Below are 22,164 nucleotides of genomic sequence, written 5' to 3' on the forward strand. Positions count from 1 at the left end.
AATAATGCAATTTGGATTCAGTTCATATTAATATAGATCTGAGACGTATTTAGTTTTATAAAAGGAAGAGCTTTGATCTTGGCAGCAGTGAATTTTAAATGTTTATACATGTACATTTTTCATGATTTCCGAGTTGTTGCAGCACACATTTATATGCATATACGCGCAGCTCTGTTTTCTCAGTTGACAATAGCTTTCTATGTCCTTGCCTCTGATGGAACTTTTCAGTACTACAGAATGTCTTTCCTTTTTTTTGGTGCAGGTACTCTATTGTCCACAGCAGTCGTTTAAAGAGACTGTTCAGCATCAATGAACGCAATGGAGCAATCATTGCCACTGAACCTCTGGACCGAGAGATAGCTTCTTGGCACAACATAACTGTTACAGCCACAGAAACAAGTGAGTAAGAAATGTAAGGAACGCTGGGGTTTTTACACTGTGAACTGTAATTATCCTTTGTATGTGCCTTCTTTTAAGTGGCGAATACATTCTTCTTTCTGATTATATTACTGTTGCTTGCTACACTAAGGAGCATTATTAAAATGATTAGTTAAATAGAAGTGGAATATATTTGAGCTCCAAGGTCCTGTGCTTTTTCATAAAAGATGACCTTATGAAAAAAGAAATTGTAATAGGATCGAGAGTGTAAGGCTTTCAAGTTACACTGAAGCATAAGAATTGCTCCTGCAGTGCAAGATCTTATGTTAAATTAGACCCTGGTTAATTTCACACCAGATTTTTGACTAGTGTGAAATTAGCCAGGGTCTAATTTAACACCAGTCAGAAACCTGTGGCTCAAATTAATTGTGAATGTTAAGGCCTAAGCATCTAGACTTCTATTCAGGGACAATTAGAGCCTTGAAGCACCTTTTATATAGATTTCACATGTCAATTTTATTTGAAAGTCAAATGCAAATTACCCCTGTTTGTGTTTTTGGTGATCTGGTGGCCCTAAATCTGGGACAGAACTAGAAATTTAACAGATCCTCATTTATAAGGCAGTTTAGCAAGATTACTGGGATATTATTTAAAAACTAATCCCATTTATCCTCAGGAAGGAGGAAAACCATGTGAAGCTAGAGTAAAATCAGTAAATCAGAGAGCTTTTCCCAAATACTCTTAGAGTCTGTTCTTTATTCCTGAATCTCAGTTAAATGCCATTTATTGCTATGACCACTTTAAACATATATTGTTAAACTTCACTGTTGCCAAAAGGGAGACTTCCCTGTAGAACATTGCTGCTGGAAGTCTACTATAGGATAGTCAGTATCAATTTTCATTGAAGTCTTTAACTTGTATTTAGGAATTGATGGTACTGTCTTCCTTTTCACCTTCTCTGAGATTTTAAGCATGAATTTCATTCTCATGTTGTTGGGCAGATGACAGGTGTTAGCAAATTTGATCTCTGGCATGTCATGAACAGCTCTGTGGAAACACAGCAGGATAAATTTAGCCTAGACTTTTTTGTTTAGTTAAACAATAAAACAGGAGAGAACAAAATGTTACAAATGAATAACCGTCTCCTGCAGCAAAAGAAAGTAAGACTTTCACGGTAATGAAAGCTATTATAGAGAAATGGAGACCTCGTTATGTTCAAATTCTTGTTCTTTATTTCTTTAAGATTATGAGGTCAATGTCTATAATATGTTCAAAATATCTCAAGTTAGGTCATCTTGGTCTGGAAACACGTGAAAGGATTTGTATCAGGAACTAGCAGCATATTATTCCTTGAAATATAGTTATAATATATACTGTGTGCATGAGACATTTGGTGGATGACATTGTGGCACCACTGAAGCACAATCAAAATGCCATTAGAGTTCATTCAAATAAGAAGTTCATTGTTGCTTAGTCAAGTATTGAAACGACATTACAACAGCAACCTCCCAAGGAGCCTGTTGATATGCCCTGACATTCATACACTATACAAGACTTTTGAATCCATTGCAATGTTTGCAGGGATCAGAGATTAGTAAGAGAGGCTTAACTCTGTTATTTCGGACCTGTAGTGTGGATCATCCTAACTTCGTGCCATTGAAGGAGCATGTTTTAAAAGTATCCAGAGGTAGGCCTAATTTGCTGGAACTTAAATGTGAGCAGGGAGAACTTGCAAATTCTTGACTCTCATTCCACTTTATGCTTAAAGCTCAAGAAAAATCAATATATTTTCATCAGTTTTTACTTGGTTGTAAGAAACTTTCACGAAGTACAAGGCTGAAGTACAAACGTCATTCTAATCCTGCCTGAAAGCAAGAAATCCTTAAATCATTAATATCCAATTGACAGTCAGTCAGTACTGGTTTTCCCTAAGCTCAGTACCGGGGTCAGTTCTGTTCAATATGTTTTATCAATGATCTGGATGATTGGATCAAGTACAGTCCCAGTCACCTTATCTATAGCAACAAGCTGGGCTGTGGGAGGTTATTCTGTTGAAGGGTATAAAAGCTCTGCAGAGAGATGTGGGCAGGCTGGATTGATGGGCCAAGGCCAATTGTACGAAATCCAACAAGACCAAGTTCCAGGTCCTGCACTTGTGTCACCAACCCTGTGTAGCACTGCAGGCCGGGGGCAGAGTGGCCAGAAGGTGCTGGAGCACATCCAGGGAAGGACAACAGAGAGGGTGAAGGCTTTGGAACACAAGTCCTGTGAGGAGCAGCTCAGGGAGTTGGGGTTGTTTGGACTGCAGAAAAGGAGGCTGGCAGGGAACTTTCTGTACAAGTACTTGAAAGAAAGTTGCAGGGAAGTGGGGGTCAGTCTTATCTGAAGATGAGAGGAAAGGGCCTCAAGCTGCACCAGGGGAAGTTTAATTACATACTAGGGAAATATTTTTTCTGTGAAAAGGTTGTCCAACATTGGAAAATAATAAGTTTCCCAGGGAAGTAAATGAGTCACCTTCCCTGGAAGTGTTCAAAACACCCATGGATGTGATACCTGGGGTCATGGTTTAGTGGTGAATATGGCAGAGTTAGGTTGACATTTTGACTTGATTAACTGAGAAGTCTTTTCCAACCTCAATTATCTATGATTCTGTGATCAGTTTTACTTAATACAGTCAGTCCCAAAAAAATTAACTCACAACAGACAAGAGTCATTTTACTACTGAGTCTTGCAGGTGTCCTTTTATGGGGGTCTCCAGACCTGGATACAGGACTGAAGTTCTGTGATAATTTCAGTATGGATAATATAAATTTAATATTAAATGTCACCCTGCCTTTTGTCACATATATATTTTTGTTGATAAGCTCTTAAATTTTGGAGTAGTCCTTTCTTAAAAACAATTTATGTTCATTTATTTCAGGAAGTAAAGAAATTTGCCTTAGCATAAATGATAGTCATGCTATAAAATTATAAATTTTTATAAGATATATCTTTTATAAAAAGATAACATTTGTTGTTATTAGTAGTGCTAGCATTATTGTTATAATTTGAAGTTTTTGTTTACTGGCTGATGTCAATGTAAGCTTTCTTTAATCCCCTGCAAATACTGAATTCTGTTTTGTGTCTAGAGATGGTCATTGTTTTTCTTTGCAAGTTGTTAATATGTGTCTCTAGCAATTTAAGTGTCATCTTAATTTTCACACTGATCCAGCCTGTTGCACTTGACATCCTCTTCTCTGTGTCCTTGTTTTTCAAGTCCTGATCTCTCTTGTAGAGATTGTGACAAAAAAATTTTCTGCCAACTGGGAGATATTTAGATAATGTAGGATATGGGTACTTTAGCTGACTGCATGTTGCCTACCTGCTCTTCAAAATGCAAACAATGCAGTAACTCTACCTCATCAAAACTGTCATTAATATTCCCTAAGCACTGATTTCAAGAGTGGTTTTGTAATATGTTGCTCCCTCCCAAAACAAAACAGCTGTGATTTTGGAAAAATTAAAAATTTTCATATTATTAAAAATTCCATACATACAGAAATTAGAGAAATGCTGTTCCTTGTCATTTAACCCTAAACTAAGGAAAAAAAAAATCCCATCAAGGCAGCTATGACACTACAAGACAAATATACTAAAGAATTAGAAACAAGGCTACTACAAAATTCCCCCTGTTCCCCGCCAAAAAAAAAAAAACCCCAAAAAAAAAAAACCAAACAAACAAAAAAAACCAACAACAACAAAAAAAAAAAACACAAAAACAAACCCCCAACCTTTTATTGAAAGAATACAGATGTGATTCCAACAATGTGCTATCTAAAAGTTTTGTGCAAGGAAGCCAATATAGTATCTATGAATCTTACAAACAAGCAAGGTAAGAATAGGCAAGGTCCTAGCTAGGTCCTTCCTGTGCCACTTTTTATACAAGTGAAGTCACCAAAGATATTCCCTGCTTTCCATTAAAGACTACAAAGCTCTCCTTTGAAAGACAATGTAGTCAAATCTCTGCCCTATACAGCCAATTCTGACTTCAGTAAAAGAATTAAAGTAACTCCTACAATCTTGATATTATTTCTAAAAGGAAGGTATGCTACTTTTTATGTTAATCTAAAGGAAGCTGAACACTATTTTTATGTATTATTATGTATTATTATGGATGTTTGATTCAACAAGAGAAATGTCATCCCACAAAGAAGTATTTTTGAAATGAGTCTGACAGATCACAAAGTTTGGTAAATTAGCACAGCTGTAATGACTTCACAGGAGGAATAGAAATGTGAAACTGTTGAGTAGCTATGCATTTAGCTCTGTGGTACTTGCTTTTGCTGCTATTTCCTTCAGCAAAAGACTCAAAGCTATCAGCATAGATTCCATAAGATCCAAGAAAACAAATGTTTGCTCCAAGCACCTAGTGTATTATACATTAAAAAAAAGTAGAGTAAGAACCAACCAAACTGATGTAGTTTGACAAGAGGCAGAGAGGAATACTTTTAGCTTTTTTTCTTAAAGATCCATTTGATTAATTTGAATCAATGCCTTAAGAACTTCTGAACAGGTAGACGCAGTGACACTAAGCACTGAACATGAGACATATTTTAACTGTAATTATCAACATACTCCTGGTTTAGATATAGGTGAGTGATATATTGGCAGACATTTTTGTTGACAAATGATAAGTATTCCCGGAATATTTTCAGGTTACTTTAATCTCTGGAAAAACATCTTAATTACTCAACAACACATCCAAGTTAACATGAGCATTACTATTGCAGAGGAACTTTTTCCCTACATGAATAATAAATTACATTGCGGAGAAGCAGATATTTCTTAAAGCTATGCTGTGCATGTCAGGATTCAATGTGCTGATAGGTAAAGTACTTCCAAGAGGTATCAAATATAGAATCAAATAATTAAGGAGTAATTTGGTTTGGAAGGAACCAGTAAGGTAATTGAATCCAATAATGAACCTAGCACTGTTAAGTCCACCATTTAACCATGTGCCTGCTGCTTGATCTGTATCTGGCACTAGAGATACCTTCAAGGATGGTGACTCAACCACTTCCCAGGGCATCTTATTCCAATGCTAGACAACCTTTTCCAAGAAGAACATTTTCCTAATATACAATCTGAACTTCCACTGGTGGATCTTGAGGCCACTTATCACTTCTTACTTGGGAAAATAGATCAACCTCCTTTCAGGCAGTTGCAGAGAGTGATAAGGTCTCCCCTGAGACTCCTCTTCTACAGACTTGTAGCAGGCACAAGGCCTGCAAGGCCCTGGAGAACAGAGGCCTCAGCTAGGAAATACCAAGTCAGCATGACTAAGGTTTTAGAAGCCCCTCTCTTCCGCCTTTCGGACCCTGTTATCTCTCTGTACATCCATAGGTCACTTTCCCCTGACCCTTACTATTGGACAGTTTTCAATCCCCCTGTAAGGTATAAAAACCCCTCACTCTGCCCGGTTCGGCAGAGGAGAGCTGTCAATGGAACCTTCGCGGAGACCCCAATAAAGAACCCTGCGGAACCCACACAGCGCTGCTCTCTCTCTCTCTGCGTCTGCTGCGGCGATACCCAGGGTGACGGCCCCAGGCGAGCTAAAAGAGCTGAAATCACTAAAGAGCTGAGCTGCAAATCACTATAGCTGCCTGGGCTGCCTGAACCCCCCGCTGGGCGATCCTGGACCCTCGTTGAGCTATCCGGCCGGCCTCCCCGCTGGGCTTCTGCCCCTGGGGGCCATACAGACTAAACAAGCCCAGCTCCCTTAGACAATCCTTGTCCACCTGGGCACAAGCTGGCTCATGTTCAGCTGCTGTTGACCAGCACACCCAGGTCAGGAATGCTGCTAACGTGTTTGCAGGCTCAGCCAGTAGCAGTCAGTAACTCAGATTGACACAGACTAGGCTTTACCTTCAGCAGCACCTACATACAGGACTCCCACTGACTACAAGCACAGGCAGCCCACTCCCCTCTTCTTCTGGGACGGCAGAAGATCACTGATGCAGACATGTTCACAGATGCACAACACTCTCCAGGTTCACAAGCACCACACACACTCATCGATCCCTCTAGTATCTACTTCTGTATGCTCAACACCCCTTCCTTTATCCCAAGTCCTCTTATCTAATTCATGGGCCCCCAAATCACCAGACAGTGCACACTTGATGCTTGTTTGAAACTCGCACAACTCACATACTAATCCCTCATGCACCCCACATTTGCAAGTCCTCCCTAAGTGTGGATCTCCCAAACACTTCTCCTGGACCCAAAGATCCCTAACCATTGTTGAGTCCAATTTAAATTTGTCAGTAAAAACACACACAAACCCCATGCACACCCAGTCTGAGGAGGACAGAGACAATTATCTCCTGTGCTCCTGAGTCAGTAGCTGGCATCAAAGACCCCCTTCCCAATCCAGTATCTGGAATCAATTTTCACTTACACATATGGAGGTCACACCTGTAGCTGCCACTTAGTCCTTGTAGCACACTTGTGAGAAAGAATGAGATTATGCAGAAACATGGCTAAGAAAACATTTATTAAGATGTAAGTTGATAGAACAGACTGGTAATCAGGTGCAAGGCTCAGCCAGACAAATGCACTGGCTGGCCCTGTTTTGCACACAACCAGCCCCTTCTATACCCTTTTCTAGCTGAACTCTCTTTGTTCCTCTCTGCATGTTTCCCATGGATCCATACATCTCCACTGAGTCCCCATTTCTCCAGATCTGGAGTACCTCTCACTTAAAGTGTTGCCAGTTACAAAGTCCAAATTGATCTAGCTGGAATTGCCCTGTGTTTTCTGGATAACCCATCAATTATCATTAGGTTTGTTCCTTGCCATAGTCTCTGTGTTTGTTTTGTCAGGTCTGTCTCTTGGTTTTGTATCTGGTTTTTTTTCCTTTTTCTCCATTGGTTTATCAATTGTCAAGGCCATTGATCTGATGGAAAAAACATTCTCGCACTTCAGGTGCCTACATCAAATAGTACATCTGACCAGGTTAGGTGCTCATCATCCCCTCTCTTTATCACTTGTCTCTTAGGTTTTTGATCCAGTATGTTCTTGTTTATGGCTTCCTCTTTGTCGCATTAACTCCTGTTTCACTGGAAAAGGTCCTTGACCAGATACCCTTAGAAGAGTCGACACTTTCTTACAACATAACCTTAGATATTGCTAGTACAGTAATTTTTTTTTCATCAGCAAAACATTATTTAATTTTTCCTGATCAGGTTTTATCTTTTACATTTAAATCAGTTCCTGATTGGGAAAAGAAAAGCATGAACAAATCCAAAATTTTACTTGAAATATCTTATCTCAAGACATACTATTATAATGGTACTGTATTATTTATAATAGTATAAAAATATGTCTATAAGGTCTTTGTGATTATTTTCTTCCCTGCAGAATATAGATAAAATTTTCTAATCTTTACGTTACTTTAAAATATTTAGTAGATAATTTATAACTTTTATTATTTCTGTCTTTTTTCAACCATTAGGAAATCCTGAAAAAATTTCAGAGGCAAATGTTTATGTCCAAGTTCTTGATGTTAATGATAATGCACCAGAATTCCCTAAAAATTATGAAACATTTGTTTGTGAAAATGCAGTTTCTGGACAGGTGAGCATAAAATACTTAGTCATCATTTTTCTCACTATAATGAAGATTTGGTCTGAGATTTTAGCTTTGATTTCAGTTCTGTGAGTACAGAATACATTTTTTCTACTTCCAAAATTAGTTCTGTTGACATATGCATAATATGAAATTTAAATTTCCGTACAGTGATGTGTATTTTTTCCCCTTTAAAACAAAATCTGTGTGTCTTGTTTGAATTTTTTAAAAAGTAATAAAGTACAGGCAGAAACTTCTGAAAAAATACAAGACACAAATTTGTTTCATGTTAAGGTCACAGATGAAAAAGCTGTGGCCAGTAATTTCAGCAACAACTTAAGAACCAGGCTTAGACCCATTTCAAGCCAGATCCATTGTGTCCTTCAGATAGAAATGTTTCACTGTGAACTGAATTCAAATCCTGACTAGTTCAGTGCAAGTCTGAAAATGTTTAAGACACAACTCCACAATAACTTCCTTAGCTGGCAGCTTAATCTATTGTTATATTTAACATCCTTCCCAGGAGGTTATTTTCCATTTCCTACTTGATATCGACATGAATGGCGTATCATCAGTCAGCTGCCCCAATTCCCAGTTATGCTGCTGACTTTCCATTTTCCTCCTGTTAAAAAAAAAAAAACAAAGCCAAAAACAAACAACCAAACAAAAAAAAATCAAACAAAAAAAAAAAAAAACAAACCTCTAGGATGTTCAAAAAATGGGTTTTGGGGTTTTCATTAGGTGGATTTAGTTTCTGGGTTTTTTGGTTGGTTGGATTGGGTCTTTTTAAAAGAAAAAGATACAAAATAAACAACATTATCCAAAATACCCAACCAACCAAAAAAAAAAAGCTATAAAGAGAAAATTTTATACATTTTTCCATGACTCTAAAACACTAATTGGATAAAAAAAAAATATCCTTTTAGGTTATCTGTGATGGTTCTGTTAAAACATTTTGTTATGTTGATTTCTGAGTCAAAGAGTCTCTCTTTTTATGCTATTTTGGTTTCTTTTCACCTCGTTTACTCTGCAGTTAAATAAAGCTTTTGCTGTTGTTCAAGTGATCTCTTTATGGCCTTTTTAATCCATTTATATATTTCTCTATCAGCAACTACTTTGTTCTGCATTTGAAAATCTTCCTGTCTGCAAAGGCTACCCCTGTTTAGGAGGTATTTGGAGTGAGCCATTTCTATTGCTCTTTGGCTATCTCATAGACAGGTAAAAGTGCAGGCATTAAATCAACTGCACTTTATGCTCCTTGGCTTCAAGACACCATGAATTCAATATGGATGCTTATAACATGGATATTTGTTATACATGTTTTATACTTGCCTACAAGTTAAAAACCCAGGTGATTTATTTCTCAAGGTTTTTAGTATTTCATAGTTGTCTACTGATAAATAATATCTGTATGCTAACCTATCAATAGCTACTTTTCAATATCAATTACATATATATATATATAAGTATTTTGAGAATCACTGGATAAAACTGTTCTGTAAAGAACAGCATTGTTAACAATAATAATAAATTATTTAAGTATAGTACACTGCATAATTCTTTGACATTGCAATATATGAATGAGGGATGAATGTGATTTTTCTCGCCTTACAGAAAAGCGTAATGTTACTTTATTTTTTTTCATTATTTTCATTCTTATAGGTTTTTGAGAATCACAGGCATCTTTAGTTTAGTCTTTTGAGACTGTGACAGTAATGTTAAATAATTTTCTCATTAACAAATTATCTTAAGAACAACAGGAAAATGCTACTGAAGTGCATAATTATCATAGACAGGCTTTATGATATTTTATTCAGTGTTTAAGATTAAAACCAAATTGTTAGCTGATGTATCTTCTTTGGTGTTAACTTTTTTATTTTTTTCATTTTTATTCACAGAAAAAATATCTTTTTTTTTTCCTCACCAAGAAACCAAAAGATTCAAATGTGATTTTATAGGTGGCCTGGTTGTCCAATGAAAGAAATTGTTCAATAAGAAAATTTACATTTCAGAAGAATTAGTTTAAGGAATTAAAGGACTTATTCAAGATATTACATACCTTTTTATCTTAACCATATTTCTGCAATCAATTTTAAGGAGCTATGGAATCTGCTTACATGCTAAGTTGAAGATTGCTTAGCTACACTATCACACCTGTCTATCCTTTTAGCTGGAATCACTGTGCTGAGAGATGTTTTCAGAAATGTTCTGCACTTCTGCAATTCACTTCTTACCCTCATCTGAGCTGAGTTGTGTCTCGTTTCATGGGACATTCCAAAATATATTTGCATGAATTTACAGTGTTTAGGGGAAAAGGAAGGAAAGGCACTACTGAGGGAAAGATACCACTGAAAAATGAATTGACTTATTCAATCTAGACTTCATCTTGGTCAGCCTAGTTTACTAAAAAAGTAATTTAGAGGGAGATCACAATTAAGTTGTTTTTACATAGCCTAAGAGTATGCTGATTTGTGATATGGAATATAAAACACATCGTGAGTAAAACTAATTGTTGTCCTAATTATCCAGACGCAGACACAGTTAATAATTACTTCAGTCTAGATGAGAAGGCTTGCTTTCAAGTTTTGGATTTTCTGAAAGACTATGAAAGTTCTTGGTCTGCTTTTATTGACTAAGTGCTGACCTTCAAGCCCCTGTATGGTGTTTTTGTGTGAGTTACAGCTATGTTTAGATTAGCTTCCAAAAGTCATTCAAACAAAAGGATTTTATTTCAGTCTGTAGGACTATAATCCAAATTTGACAATAAAAATGGGTATAAAGAAGATAGATAGGTGTTTTTGGCATCATACTGAATGCATTCATCATGTTTATTGGACATTTTGAATGGAATTTTCACTATCCATTTAATGTTATCATTTAGTACTGTCCTATAATGCAGAAGTCAGCTGTATACCACACCACAACTGAAGTTTTCTTTAAAACATTGAAAAACACTTTCACTGCACTGCCACCATTCTATAAATTGTTTTACAAATGAATTGAACATGAAAGTTGCACTGTTAAATCGTCTTCTATCCCAATAGTTACCATCAGATCAAATAGAACAACATTAATAAGGCGTCCAAACCTATGATTTCCTCTTGATTAGACTTTTTGACTTTATAACTGTGTGTAAACACAGTAAATTATGACCACAATGTTCTCTTAAGTTTTTATATTTACCATTTATGGGCATGTACAGTAAATATAAAACTTTGCACTTCAAAGGAAATATTCTTTACAAATAGTCAAAACATCAAGATGACCAAATCCGCACCAAAGGAAACACTAGAGACATCTCATCAAGAATGGATCTCAAAAAAGCTTAATTCCCAAGATATTAATAAATTAATTCATCTGGAAGATGCAGCTTGAAAGTTTGATGTAGACTGTATCAACATCCTTATACCTAAGCAAGCTGATCATCCATAATGTACCTATGCATGGTAATTTTAGCCCTTTTGTGAATATTGATCTTCCTATCAGAGAGGAAGCTGATTTCAGCTGAAGATAAACTATACTGAACTACCTATATTCTGAATTAATCTGTCATCTCTAATGCATATTTATTCTGGTAATTCTGAGTTCCTTTAATTTGGGGATCACATATGAAGTGTTTTTGATTTTATAGCTTGCTTAACAATTTTTATTAGATTCAAAGAAGTGATTGAGTATGCAGGAACTTTGAGTGAGAGATAAGAAAATACCTAAATTTATTTACTCAGTACTTGGCACATAATAAAATAATAATCAGTTACAGTGTAAGTGAAAAGTACTCATTTGCTATTACTTCTCTAGAAAATGAAATGTTGACAGAAGAAAAGAGAGGAAATCTTTAAACAAATTCTATGAGAATATGATTAATCTTAAAAATGAGTAGTTTGCTAAACCAGATCGTTTCTAGCAAATCATGATGCAAAAATATTTTTCCTAGCAGAGAAATGAAAGTGAGAGGTAAGACACTGTTTATTATTTCATATTGCATGTTTTCTTCAACATTTATAAAAAGCATCTGGGCAGTAATGATAAGAAAATAAAAAGTTAAAAACCCCTCAACAATTAATGCATCCTTTAGAGTGTAAAAACATGAAGCTGTGAAAGCAATGTATAATATAACAGACTCTATACCTGCAGGTGCACTGAGTGTAACATGTGATGTTTTGAAACAGTGGGCACAGTGACCCATGGAAAATACCTTTTTCTGTTTTATGTGGACAATGATTCCACAACATTATCTCTTAGCAGAATGACACAGGTGGGAGAAGTTTATTAGCATATGTGAGCAAACATAAAAAAACACCTCAGTGTCATGGCATGAGCTTTGTAATTGTTAATCCTTTGCAGATAGGTACACAATTTTATTTATAGTTGAGCAGAAACATTTACAGTAGACCCAGATAAACCAGTTGAATACTGTGCCAATTTGCTTTTCAAAACAGAAGCAGCCAACAGGAGAACCCAAGCCTTGAGGTAAAAGGTCTACCTGGAACATGCAGTGCTGACTATAGTAATCAACACTTTAATCTTTTACCTGCTCTAAACTCTGATGATCATTAAATATTATGACACTGAGAAAAAAATCTTACTGATTACAAGACTCCTGCCAATTTGAACAAAATCAGTTCTGTACTCCAAAAAAATGGGTGACTAGGTCTCTTACATCCTATGATCCACAGCAGAACTCTTATTGTAGGATGCTTTGTGGAAAACAAAACAAAGAAACTGAAGTGGAAAAAGAGGTGGCAAATGTTTCTACTTCCCTCCATTTCTCTAATGGGATTGGTAAGACTAACACAAGAAGGACTCAAAATTCTACACTCAGAGTTCTCTAGCATTAAAATTAAGAGTACTGTTGTTGTTCACATGGACAATTTATGCCTAAAATTTAACTTGGTTGAAAGCCAATAGAAGCAAAAGGACTGCAACAAAGAAGCTTTGAACTTTCCTTTTGCACCTCTCCATAATCCCAGTTTAGTAAAACCATTTGGAGATGAGGAAATAAATTTCCAATTAAGTTTTATCAAGATTACATGGCAGTCAAGTACTCCATAATGAACAGTTGTTGATTTTTATTTACAAGATGAATAAATACAATCAATTATGATAATTTATTTACAAGATGCTATTCCAACATCCTGGTCTGGCATGTGTATAAGGAATTTCTTCCTTTTTCAGTTGGCCACAGTAGGAATTTTTGTTCAGATAGATCACTCACAACTGACTTACCATGTCTGGTATTCTCCTGTTGTTGCCATCTACAGTTATAGTTACAAGTCCTCACACGAATTTTTGTCCGATATTCAGATTCCAAACCTTCACCTCCATTTAGGCCTAAAATGAGCATCTTTCTGTTACCCATCTATGCTTGTGGTAGCTTATCTTATGGAAACTTTCTTTTCTGGTAACACATTGAGATATTTCACTGAATTCTTTAACTCTTCAAAAGCCATCATAAATTTAAATCAGTTTTTCAAAAAGTCAATTAATTAATTTATTAATTAATCAAATAATTAATATCTGTTTTAAGGAAATACCCATTTTTAAATGAACTGCTGCATCTTTAAAGCTTCTATATTAATGAGACTTGAAGTAAGAATTTTTAAAGCAATGAAATTTCAGCCACATCAACACAACCACTGACATAACCTTGCAAAAGCAACAAATTATCCACTATATTTTCTTTGTTTATACACTAAAATATAGGAAGTGTGTAAGCCTCAACACACAAGTTTTTGAGATGGTGATTCCAGTTCCCCTGGTAAAAGGCTAGAATCTCTAAGGTTAGATGTACAAAAACCTAGGAAATCAGAAAAAAAAGGGATTTCCTTCACTCTGGGTGATTTTTCCTTCCAAGTCAGTAAAATCAGAGGTACTTATTGGTTTCTGCATATTTTGTAGACTAATGTGGGCTTTGCTGAATCTTAGTAGAACAAGAAGTAAACAATAAGGATTTGTTCTGTCCTTACCTTCCAATTTTTCCCCTGCTGCTAAGGTGAAACCTTGAAGGCATATTGAAGGCACATATATATATATATATATATATATATATATATATATATATATATATACACTTATCTGTATATATATATCTAGAACAACCATAGGAATCTTAGGTTTGTGCAGAACAACACAGATCAAGCAAGGGAAGCTGGTTTGGATTTTTCTTTTTTTTTCAGTTAGCCACATTCTCCTTAGAATTTTATTGATTGAGTCAGATATAGATAAAATGTACAGAGCCAAATACATTCTGTATGTAAAATATGGAAGTTAATAATGAGATAGCAAAACAGTATCTAATTCACAACTGCTTTAATTTTATGATTTTCACACATTATAAACGCCTAAAAATACGTTTGCAAAAGACATTGGTAATACCTGGTTGAATAAAAATCACTTTTTTTTTTTTTTTAGTGTACAGGTAGGTAAGTTTTCTCTACCAAGTAACTGAAATAAAAACAAAACAGAACAAAATAAATGTGCCCAAGATGTCTTTGTAGATCATTATATTATTCTGCATATTTAGTATATCTTAATAGACCCTGAACTTTAAAGACAGGCGTACATTCATACCAAGATTTATCCTAATCTGTGACATGTAACCAGCAAATTTTCAAGAGAAACCAGTGTGGTCTCTTAGTTCTTTTGAGGTAGATGGTAAAATATTATAAAATGTGTCCTTCTTCCAAATTAGACTGTATATATAACTTCCTATCCTTTTTCTGTTCATATTGACCATATTCTGGGAACTACATGTCCTTATAAAAATGGTGCTGTGGTAGTCAAGGAAATGTTAGCTGTCAGTTTATCCTGACTGATTTCTTGACCTGCATTTTTATACCTGTATTTGCATCACTTCAGCTATTTTATTAGTTCTGATGAAAGGAAAAAATATCCCTCGAGAATCTCTCTCCTTTGTACACTATGACATCACTGAAAAGTTATTTCTCTCATTAATGGCAATAAAAGAATCCCGCAAACTAAGAAACTCAAGGGTCCTCATATTTCCATAGAGAGAAAATATAGATTTAAAATAAATTTCACATATAAAGAGGGAAGAATATTAAGAATACAAGCTTTTTGGTGTGTAAGCCACATTTTGCATTCTGTTGTGATGACTTCATCAAACTCTGCTTTTTAAAGAGAAAAAGAATGTGTGATGAAATTCTAGATCTTTGAAAAAGGATCTAACCAGAAAAGAGTTGTCAAAGGCACAGATGGAAAGCAGCAGTAATCACTTTCACTGACTTAAAGCCCTGCTTATATCATTCAGGTGATGTGTGGTTTGAGAAAAGTTAAGGGTTCAAGTTCTTGTGTACAAATATATACAAAGTGTGAGATAACTGGTAAAATAGAACCAAAGTTCAAATTTGACGCTCTCTTTTCTGAAAATCAGTGGATTTCCAGCAGTTTGCTTTCCTCCTGATCAGCAAGGATGTTCACTAATATATGCTGATTATTAAATATTTACTGATAAATATAAGAATTATAGACTTTTTAAGCAGAAATACTGCTAATTATGTTAACTATGTGGTTGCTTATTTACAGAGATGAAAAACATTCTTTTAAATGCTGTTATTTTTTATTTTATCTTGCAATAACTGTCTGGTTTAACATTTTTCTAAATGAAAGCTATTTTGATTTCTTGAGAAAAAACAGCCAAAAATTTCCATAATCAATCTGTTATAATATCCAGAATCAACAATTCAGCAAGTGAACTTGTCAAAGTATGTCACTTACTGGAGCTACAATATAGCAGTTGAGTGATGTCATTGTGTTTGTGGACTCAAAAGGAAAGGGTTTTGCATAGAAAGATTTCTTGAAATGTAGAATGATGTACTGTTCACCTTGGATTAAAAAATAAAAAAAGAACAAAAAATTCTATATATATATTTTTTTTTTTTTATTTATGGACTTCATTTACTCCTGGTCCTTTGATCTCAATAAGCCTATTTGGATATTTGGGGAATATTTGCATATTATGCAGTCAATACAGATTCACAGATCACATCTTCAACATGAAGTTGAAGTTTAATTTTAGTTTAATTTTAACATACCTGTTATTATCCTTTTTATTGTTTTGAAGGACATGGAATTTTTTTTTACTCTTAAACAACTCTGTTCTCTTATTTTTCCAGCTAATTCAAAGTGTCAGTGCAGTGGATCAAGATGACTCAGCAGAAGGTCACCATTTTTATTTCTCATTGGCTCAGGAGGATGGAAATAGCTCACATTTTTTTGTCAAAGACAATCAAGGTAGTGTCAGTCATGCAGCTTTTTAAGACCTGCCTGATGGAAGAGGCATGCTTCCAAGAGGTTCTTAATTTCTTAAAATTTTCCATTTAAATAGAAATTTTTGTTATAAAAATTAGACATGTCCTGAGGTCCATTTCAATACAATAATTCAATAATATCAAAAAGTTTATTTTCTTTTCAAGTGAATAATATTAACAGCAAAAAGCAGTTTTATTTCAGGTTAAGAAAAAACAGCTGAGATGAAAAATACACTGATATTTCTTATAATATGGTTGTCAATTCCAACTTTCTTGTTAAAATTATTTACCTGAGAAATAAGATCATTAGAAAGAGAAGATTGATATAAGTATTGAATTGTTATTTCATTTATTCAGCATGACCAACATTATAAAAACAGATAACTAACAATGGAATCTTATTTTATAATATACAATATTAAGCTAAACCAGAGTGAGATGTAAATACAGGTGTGATATCTGATGAAATTTCAACGAGATGACCATTTAGGGTCAGTCTGCTGAGATTACAAAGTAAAACATCAGACTAAGCTAAAATACACATTGTTCTTATTGACCACACTAATTATTTGAATGTTCTGGCTAAGGGAACAAATCAATGGAAATAAGTTTTGGCGAACTCCAAATACAATATATGGCAAAGTACTTCTCAATTATCTTCAAAGTTAGTCAATGTATCATAAAGAATTTCAATTCCTATCTTCATCTCTCACTCCCTTCCAGGAAGAGATAAGTCATTATATTAAGGTCAAATAGTGCACAAGCCATGAGCCTTTCCCACCTTTCTTCTTTCTGCCCAAAGCCTAAGCAGACCCTCACACAAAGCAACCCATTCAGCTCCTTTTGATGGCTACTAATGGGGAAAACAAAACTTTTTGAAATATGATGCAATCAGATTTCAACCTGCCCCTTTCTGCCACATTCAACAGAAATGGCTGGTTGAATTGTAATAGCCCTAAGGAAGAGAAAGAGACTGTAGATCTCTAGTATTTTAACTCAGAGTTACTTTCTGAACTATGATAGAGACCTAGAACAACTTATATGTGAGAGAGTTAACTTCAGTAGACTGTTTGTATAGAGTTATTCTGCAAATAATGGTAGAAAATCTTTTTTCCCCTACTTCTACATATACACACGTGCAGTCTTTCACTGTGCCATGTGAAATAATTCTGACATAGAAATATTTCTAGATTCTTTTTTCTTCTTTCATTACACATGTAAACAGGACTATTTCATTTGCAGCAATCTAAGTTACTTACTCTAATTAATACACAGCAGGACCTGAATTTATGCTGTTTACTGTATTTCTTACAGAAGAGATTTCTAAACACTAATACTTAAATACAAAGCAAAGTGAAAGCATCTAAAACTTTTTTTGCTATTTTAGGTGGTAGAAGTCCAGCTAGCTCCAGTTTTTGTGCTAAGGAAAGCAATAAAAAGCCATTTTAGTGGACTTTTTTCTTGTTTTTTCTTCTTTCCCTTGCCACCTGTTCTCACCATGTGCTGCTAGAAACACTTTTTTACCTTTTTGATTGACAAGCTGTCTGTATTTTATCTGTGAACTTCTGGCTTGGTAGCAGCTGGATACATGGAACCATTTTAAGAACCAATTAATTAGTCTAAGCAGGTGCCAGGAACTGAAAATATGTAAATTTATTTAGCTCTGTACATTAAGACCAGAGATCCTCGGTCAAATTTTACTATTGCCCCTGGAGTACATATATCAAAACTTAAATACAATTTATTCACAATTGACAAAATACGCACCAAATAGCAGTGCCCGCTTTTACATTTTTAACTTTTGTTAATGTATAGCTTTGCAGAGTACTATTGCTTTTAAATAGGTCAGATTACACTAAATATTGTTGTGGTTACAAAATACATAAATGAATATCATCATAATAATTTATCTTCTAGATAACACAGCTGGAATTTTCACGGGAAAAAGTGGCTTCAGCAGGCAAGAGCAGTTTTTTTTCTATTTGCCAATTTTAATTCAGGATAATGGAACCCCACCGCTGACGAGCACAAATACTCTCACTGTCACTGTCTGCGACTGTGACACTGAAGTTAACACCCTCTACTGCCGATACGGAGCTTTCATGTATTCCTTGGGTCTCAGCACAGAGGCTTTAGTTGCTGTTTTGGCTTGCATATTAATATTCCTAGGTAAGTACAAGTAAGAAAAATTACTTTGCTTCCTTTTACAGAGGGGTTGTTTAAGTAACAAAGATAGACCCTTGACGTGAAGACTGGAAGTACTGGGCCATTGGGAAAAATTGAAATAAGGCAAATGTTTCATTTCTTTCCTGTTTTCTTAATTATAATTTCTCCCTTCCTTTCCCCAGTTTTCAGTAAAATTTGAATTCTAACACAATTTCCTAAAAGTTGGATGTAGCTGAGTCATGGTCCTCTTTACTTTCCTGGCATTGCAATAACAAAGATTTCACAGCCCAAAGTCTGTATTGATCCCAGGTAAAGCTGAAGACAGCATTACACAAGAAAATTTGCTAGTGTAGGAATATATTAAAAGAAGTAGCACCTTACTCATTCTGCCTAAGGAATAGCAAATGTAGAATTGAGATCAGTTATAAATAATAAAAGAAAAAGTCAAAGTTCCAGACAAAGGGAGTTTCTTTGCCAGTTAAGGTTACATCTCTAGACAGCATTTTCTCCAAATGTTGGACATCTCCTTTTTCCTCTCAGGAGACACTAGCTTAACCTCCAATACATTTGGGAATGTGTGAATGTGAAAACTGAGATTAAGAGTGGTCCAAATGCACAAGAGTTTTTCTAGTACCCCTGTAAAGGGTCGTGCACAACTGGCAAACAGCACTCAAAACCAAACCAACAACTCAAGTCTGTTCTCGACACCAGCCATTTCTTGACTCCGTAGAAAAGCCCAGGAATGCACTACTTTTCCTACATCCATGCCCTAGCTTCCAATCAAGGACATGGGAACATAAAAAGAATTTGTTTTTTCTAGGCTTGCCTGCACTTCCAGAGTTTTCTTATTTAAATCTGAGCTTACATATCGGCTTCATGTCTTTTAGTCAGTTTACGCTTACAAGCCAGTGTGCATTTCAAGTTTTGATTGCTAATTGCAGGGTATCTGAATAGGTTCACTTTGTGTTATTGACTTCAGGGACTCAGGATCAGGCAAACTGTACCACTGTATTATCCAGGCCATGAGGGGAATTATTAATCAATGATTTCTTGGGTTCTTGCAGAAAGATTCTCTCTCCAAGTGGAATAAACCCATAGCATCTACTGGGCCTGTTCATATCACAAAAGTCAAAGCAGGAATATAGATAAATATATTGGTCCAAAAGAAGAAAAAAACTTAATCTACTGTACTCTTTACAAACACACATATTTTAAACTCCTTAATTCTTTGAATATATTTTTGTAATTTTTAAAATTTAAATAATGAAATGTTCTATATTTATTAAGTTTGCTATTTATCTCTGAAAACTAATTTTCAAGTAGGAAAATAACTTGAGAAGAGTTCACCAGGCAAAGCATTTGGAAAACCACCTCTTTTGTGAATACATAGTAGAAATTATTGTTTTCAGTGCTTTCAAGCCTTGTGTTGGTATCTCTAAAGCAAATAGAATAGTTTATTGTAAATAGGTAGAAAAAAATAACTATTTCAGGTTCTTCATATTCTTAAGCAAAATGTCATAATTCTTGGTAGTACTCATTTTATGTGCTGAGTAAAAAACTAAAGTCCACAAATTACTTATTAAGTAGAACTGCAGCAAGATGTAAAAACTGAAAGAATTAATCTCTCTGAAAGTCATAGAGTATTGCAAAGGGATGGTTCAGTTAAAATGAAATTATGTGGGATTAAAAAATAATGTTTTAAAAGAAAATTTAAGAAACCTTTCACATATTAAAGAAATAAGATCATCTGATTCATAGGCCTTGACAGTATAATGACACAGAACTGAGTCTTCAAATTTGCAAACTAGCACAACAGAAATAGTTGAACACCATTCTGCATAATTTGTGGAACTGAATGATTCAACCAGGTGAGGAGGATATCTTGCTCATTGTCTCATTTTTCATTTGGTCTTGATGGGTCTTTTATCAGAGAGACTGATAAAGTTTAAGAATTTAAATTCTGAATGTGAAATAGATATATTATGTGATAAAGAAGCATTTTCAAAAAGCATAACCTGTGTTTCCACCAGTTTCAAATTTGCGTCTACCAAAAGAACTGCTCCATTTAATTCGCCTTTTTTTATAAGTCTCTTTGTAGCCATTTTCCAACACACCCATTTCTCAAAACCATAAAACACATAAAAATTACAGCTCTATAAATTTGTTAAGATATCTTCACTTTTCAACAGCCTTGATTCTAAAATAAGAAATTATTCTTTTAATCTTTCCAAGTACATTCATAGTCTCTAGTTCTGCTTAATTTTTCTCTTGTCCCTTCCCTTTTCTTTTTATTTTGTCAGTGTTCTTTTTGGCAATTGTAACCGTAAGGCAGCAGCAGAAGAAGCAGCCTCCCTTTTCAGAGAAGATGGAAGAATTCAGAGAGAACATTGTCAGTTACGACGATGAAGGAGGGGGTGAGGAGGACACAGAAGCTTTTGATATTTCAGCACTGAGGACGCGCACTGTCATGAGAACGCACAAACCTCGGAAGAAGGTGGCCTCCGAAATCCAGAGCCTCTACAGACAGTCTCTGCAGGTTGGCCCAGACAGTGCAATCTTCAGGCAATTCATTTCAGAAAAGCTCGAAGAAGCAAATACAGATCCTAGTGTTCCTCCCTATGACTCACTTCAGACCTATGCGTTTGAGGGGACTGGCTCCTTGGCAGGATCCCTCAGCTCATTGGGCTCAAACACTTCAGACATGGATCAGAGCTATGACTACCTTGCAGACTGGGGACCTCACTTTAAGCAGCTTTCAGGCATGTATTCTTCCCATAGAACTATGGGGGATTAGGCACTTTTTGAATTGTTCTTTTGTTTTCCTAAGTCTCAGCAACCAAACGCAACTGTGGATATTTAAAAAGGAGGTCATCCCACATTAAACAGGAAAAATAAGAGCCCAGGGGTTTTAATATGGAAAGTTTTGGATGTGGAAACCTCTTGAAAGAATAAAACACACAAGGGGTATTACCACATGATGGGATGGAGGTTATAGTTTGAGAACCTTGGTAATTTAAGTGCTTAAATGCAAACCTTGCTGCTTTGGATATCTAGATCCTCTTCTGGGTACTGAAAATCTGGATCTTGCTAGTATAAAAGGAGGAGTAGAAGCCATAAATGGATGTTGTAAAAATTCTGTCATCCATAAGCTTTAAACAGTTTCCAAAGCTGACAGACTTATGCTGTTGTGGTTGAATATATACATTAACCAAAGTTAAACATGCATATTTGTATAATGCTTCATTATATAAATATAATTCTGTGAAAAGGTAGACCCTAGATATTCTAATACCATTGTCAGAAGTGCTTACAAGATCATCTATTTATTGTTCTTAGAATGATAAAACTAAAACAAATGTCTTTTCCTATCAGAAAAATTAAAGCACATTACAACATCAGCAAGTATTTGCTGCCGTTTTAGTTTTTAATGAAGCTATTGGAAAATGAGTAAACCAATATTTAATTTAGCAAATAAGACAGGAAAAAGAATCAATATTTAACTTAAATACTGCAATCAACCACATTATATATTACTGCACTTAGAACAAAATGCTGTCCAAATACAGGCATTTTTTCCTTTTATTAAGAGTTTAAAGAGTGACTGATTTACCAGCACAGATTTATTTTTTTATTATGGAATATAAAATTAGCTGCAGTAGTCAGTTTTATTATAACAATATTAAGAATCTTTAAAATGCTAAATGATGGTTATAAAACTTTATGTATGACATTAGATAATAACATA

General features: G+C 35.0%; 1 protein-coding gene across 4 annotated transcripts in view; it reads left to right on the forward strand.

The window, feature by feature from the left end:
- CDH19 (cadherin 19) overlaps positions 1–21,905 on the forward strand; it is a 113,496-nt gene extending 91,591 nt beyond the window's left edge. For all 4 annotated transcript variants that reach the window (XM_064432708.1, XM_064432715.1, XM_064432722.1 and 1 more), the window contains exons 8-12: positions 263–399; positions 7,871–7,992; positions 16,119–16,236; positions 18,171–18,422; positions 20,720–21,905. In XM_064432708.1, coding sequence (XP_064288778.1) covers positions 263–399; positions 7,871–7,992; positions 16,119–16,236; positions 18,171–18,422; positions 20,720–21,213 — 1,123 coding nt within the window. In that variant the 3' untranslated portion in view covers positions 21,214–21,905. The remainder of the gene's footprint in view (positions 1–262; positions 400–7,870; positions 7,993–16,118; positions 16,237–18,170; positions 18,423–20,719) is intronic.
- Positions 21,906–22,164: the final 259 nt, after the last annotated feature.

This window comes from Passer domesticus, chromosome 1, assembly GCF_036417665.1.
Source record: "Passer domesticus isolate bPasDom1 chromosome 1, bPasDom1.hap1, whole genome shotgun sequence".
Taxonomy (NCBI): domain Eukaryota; kingdom Metazoa; phylum Chordata; class Aves; order Passeriformes; family Passeridae; genus Passer; species Passer domesticus.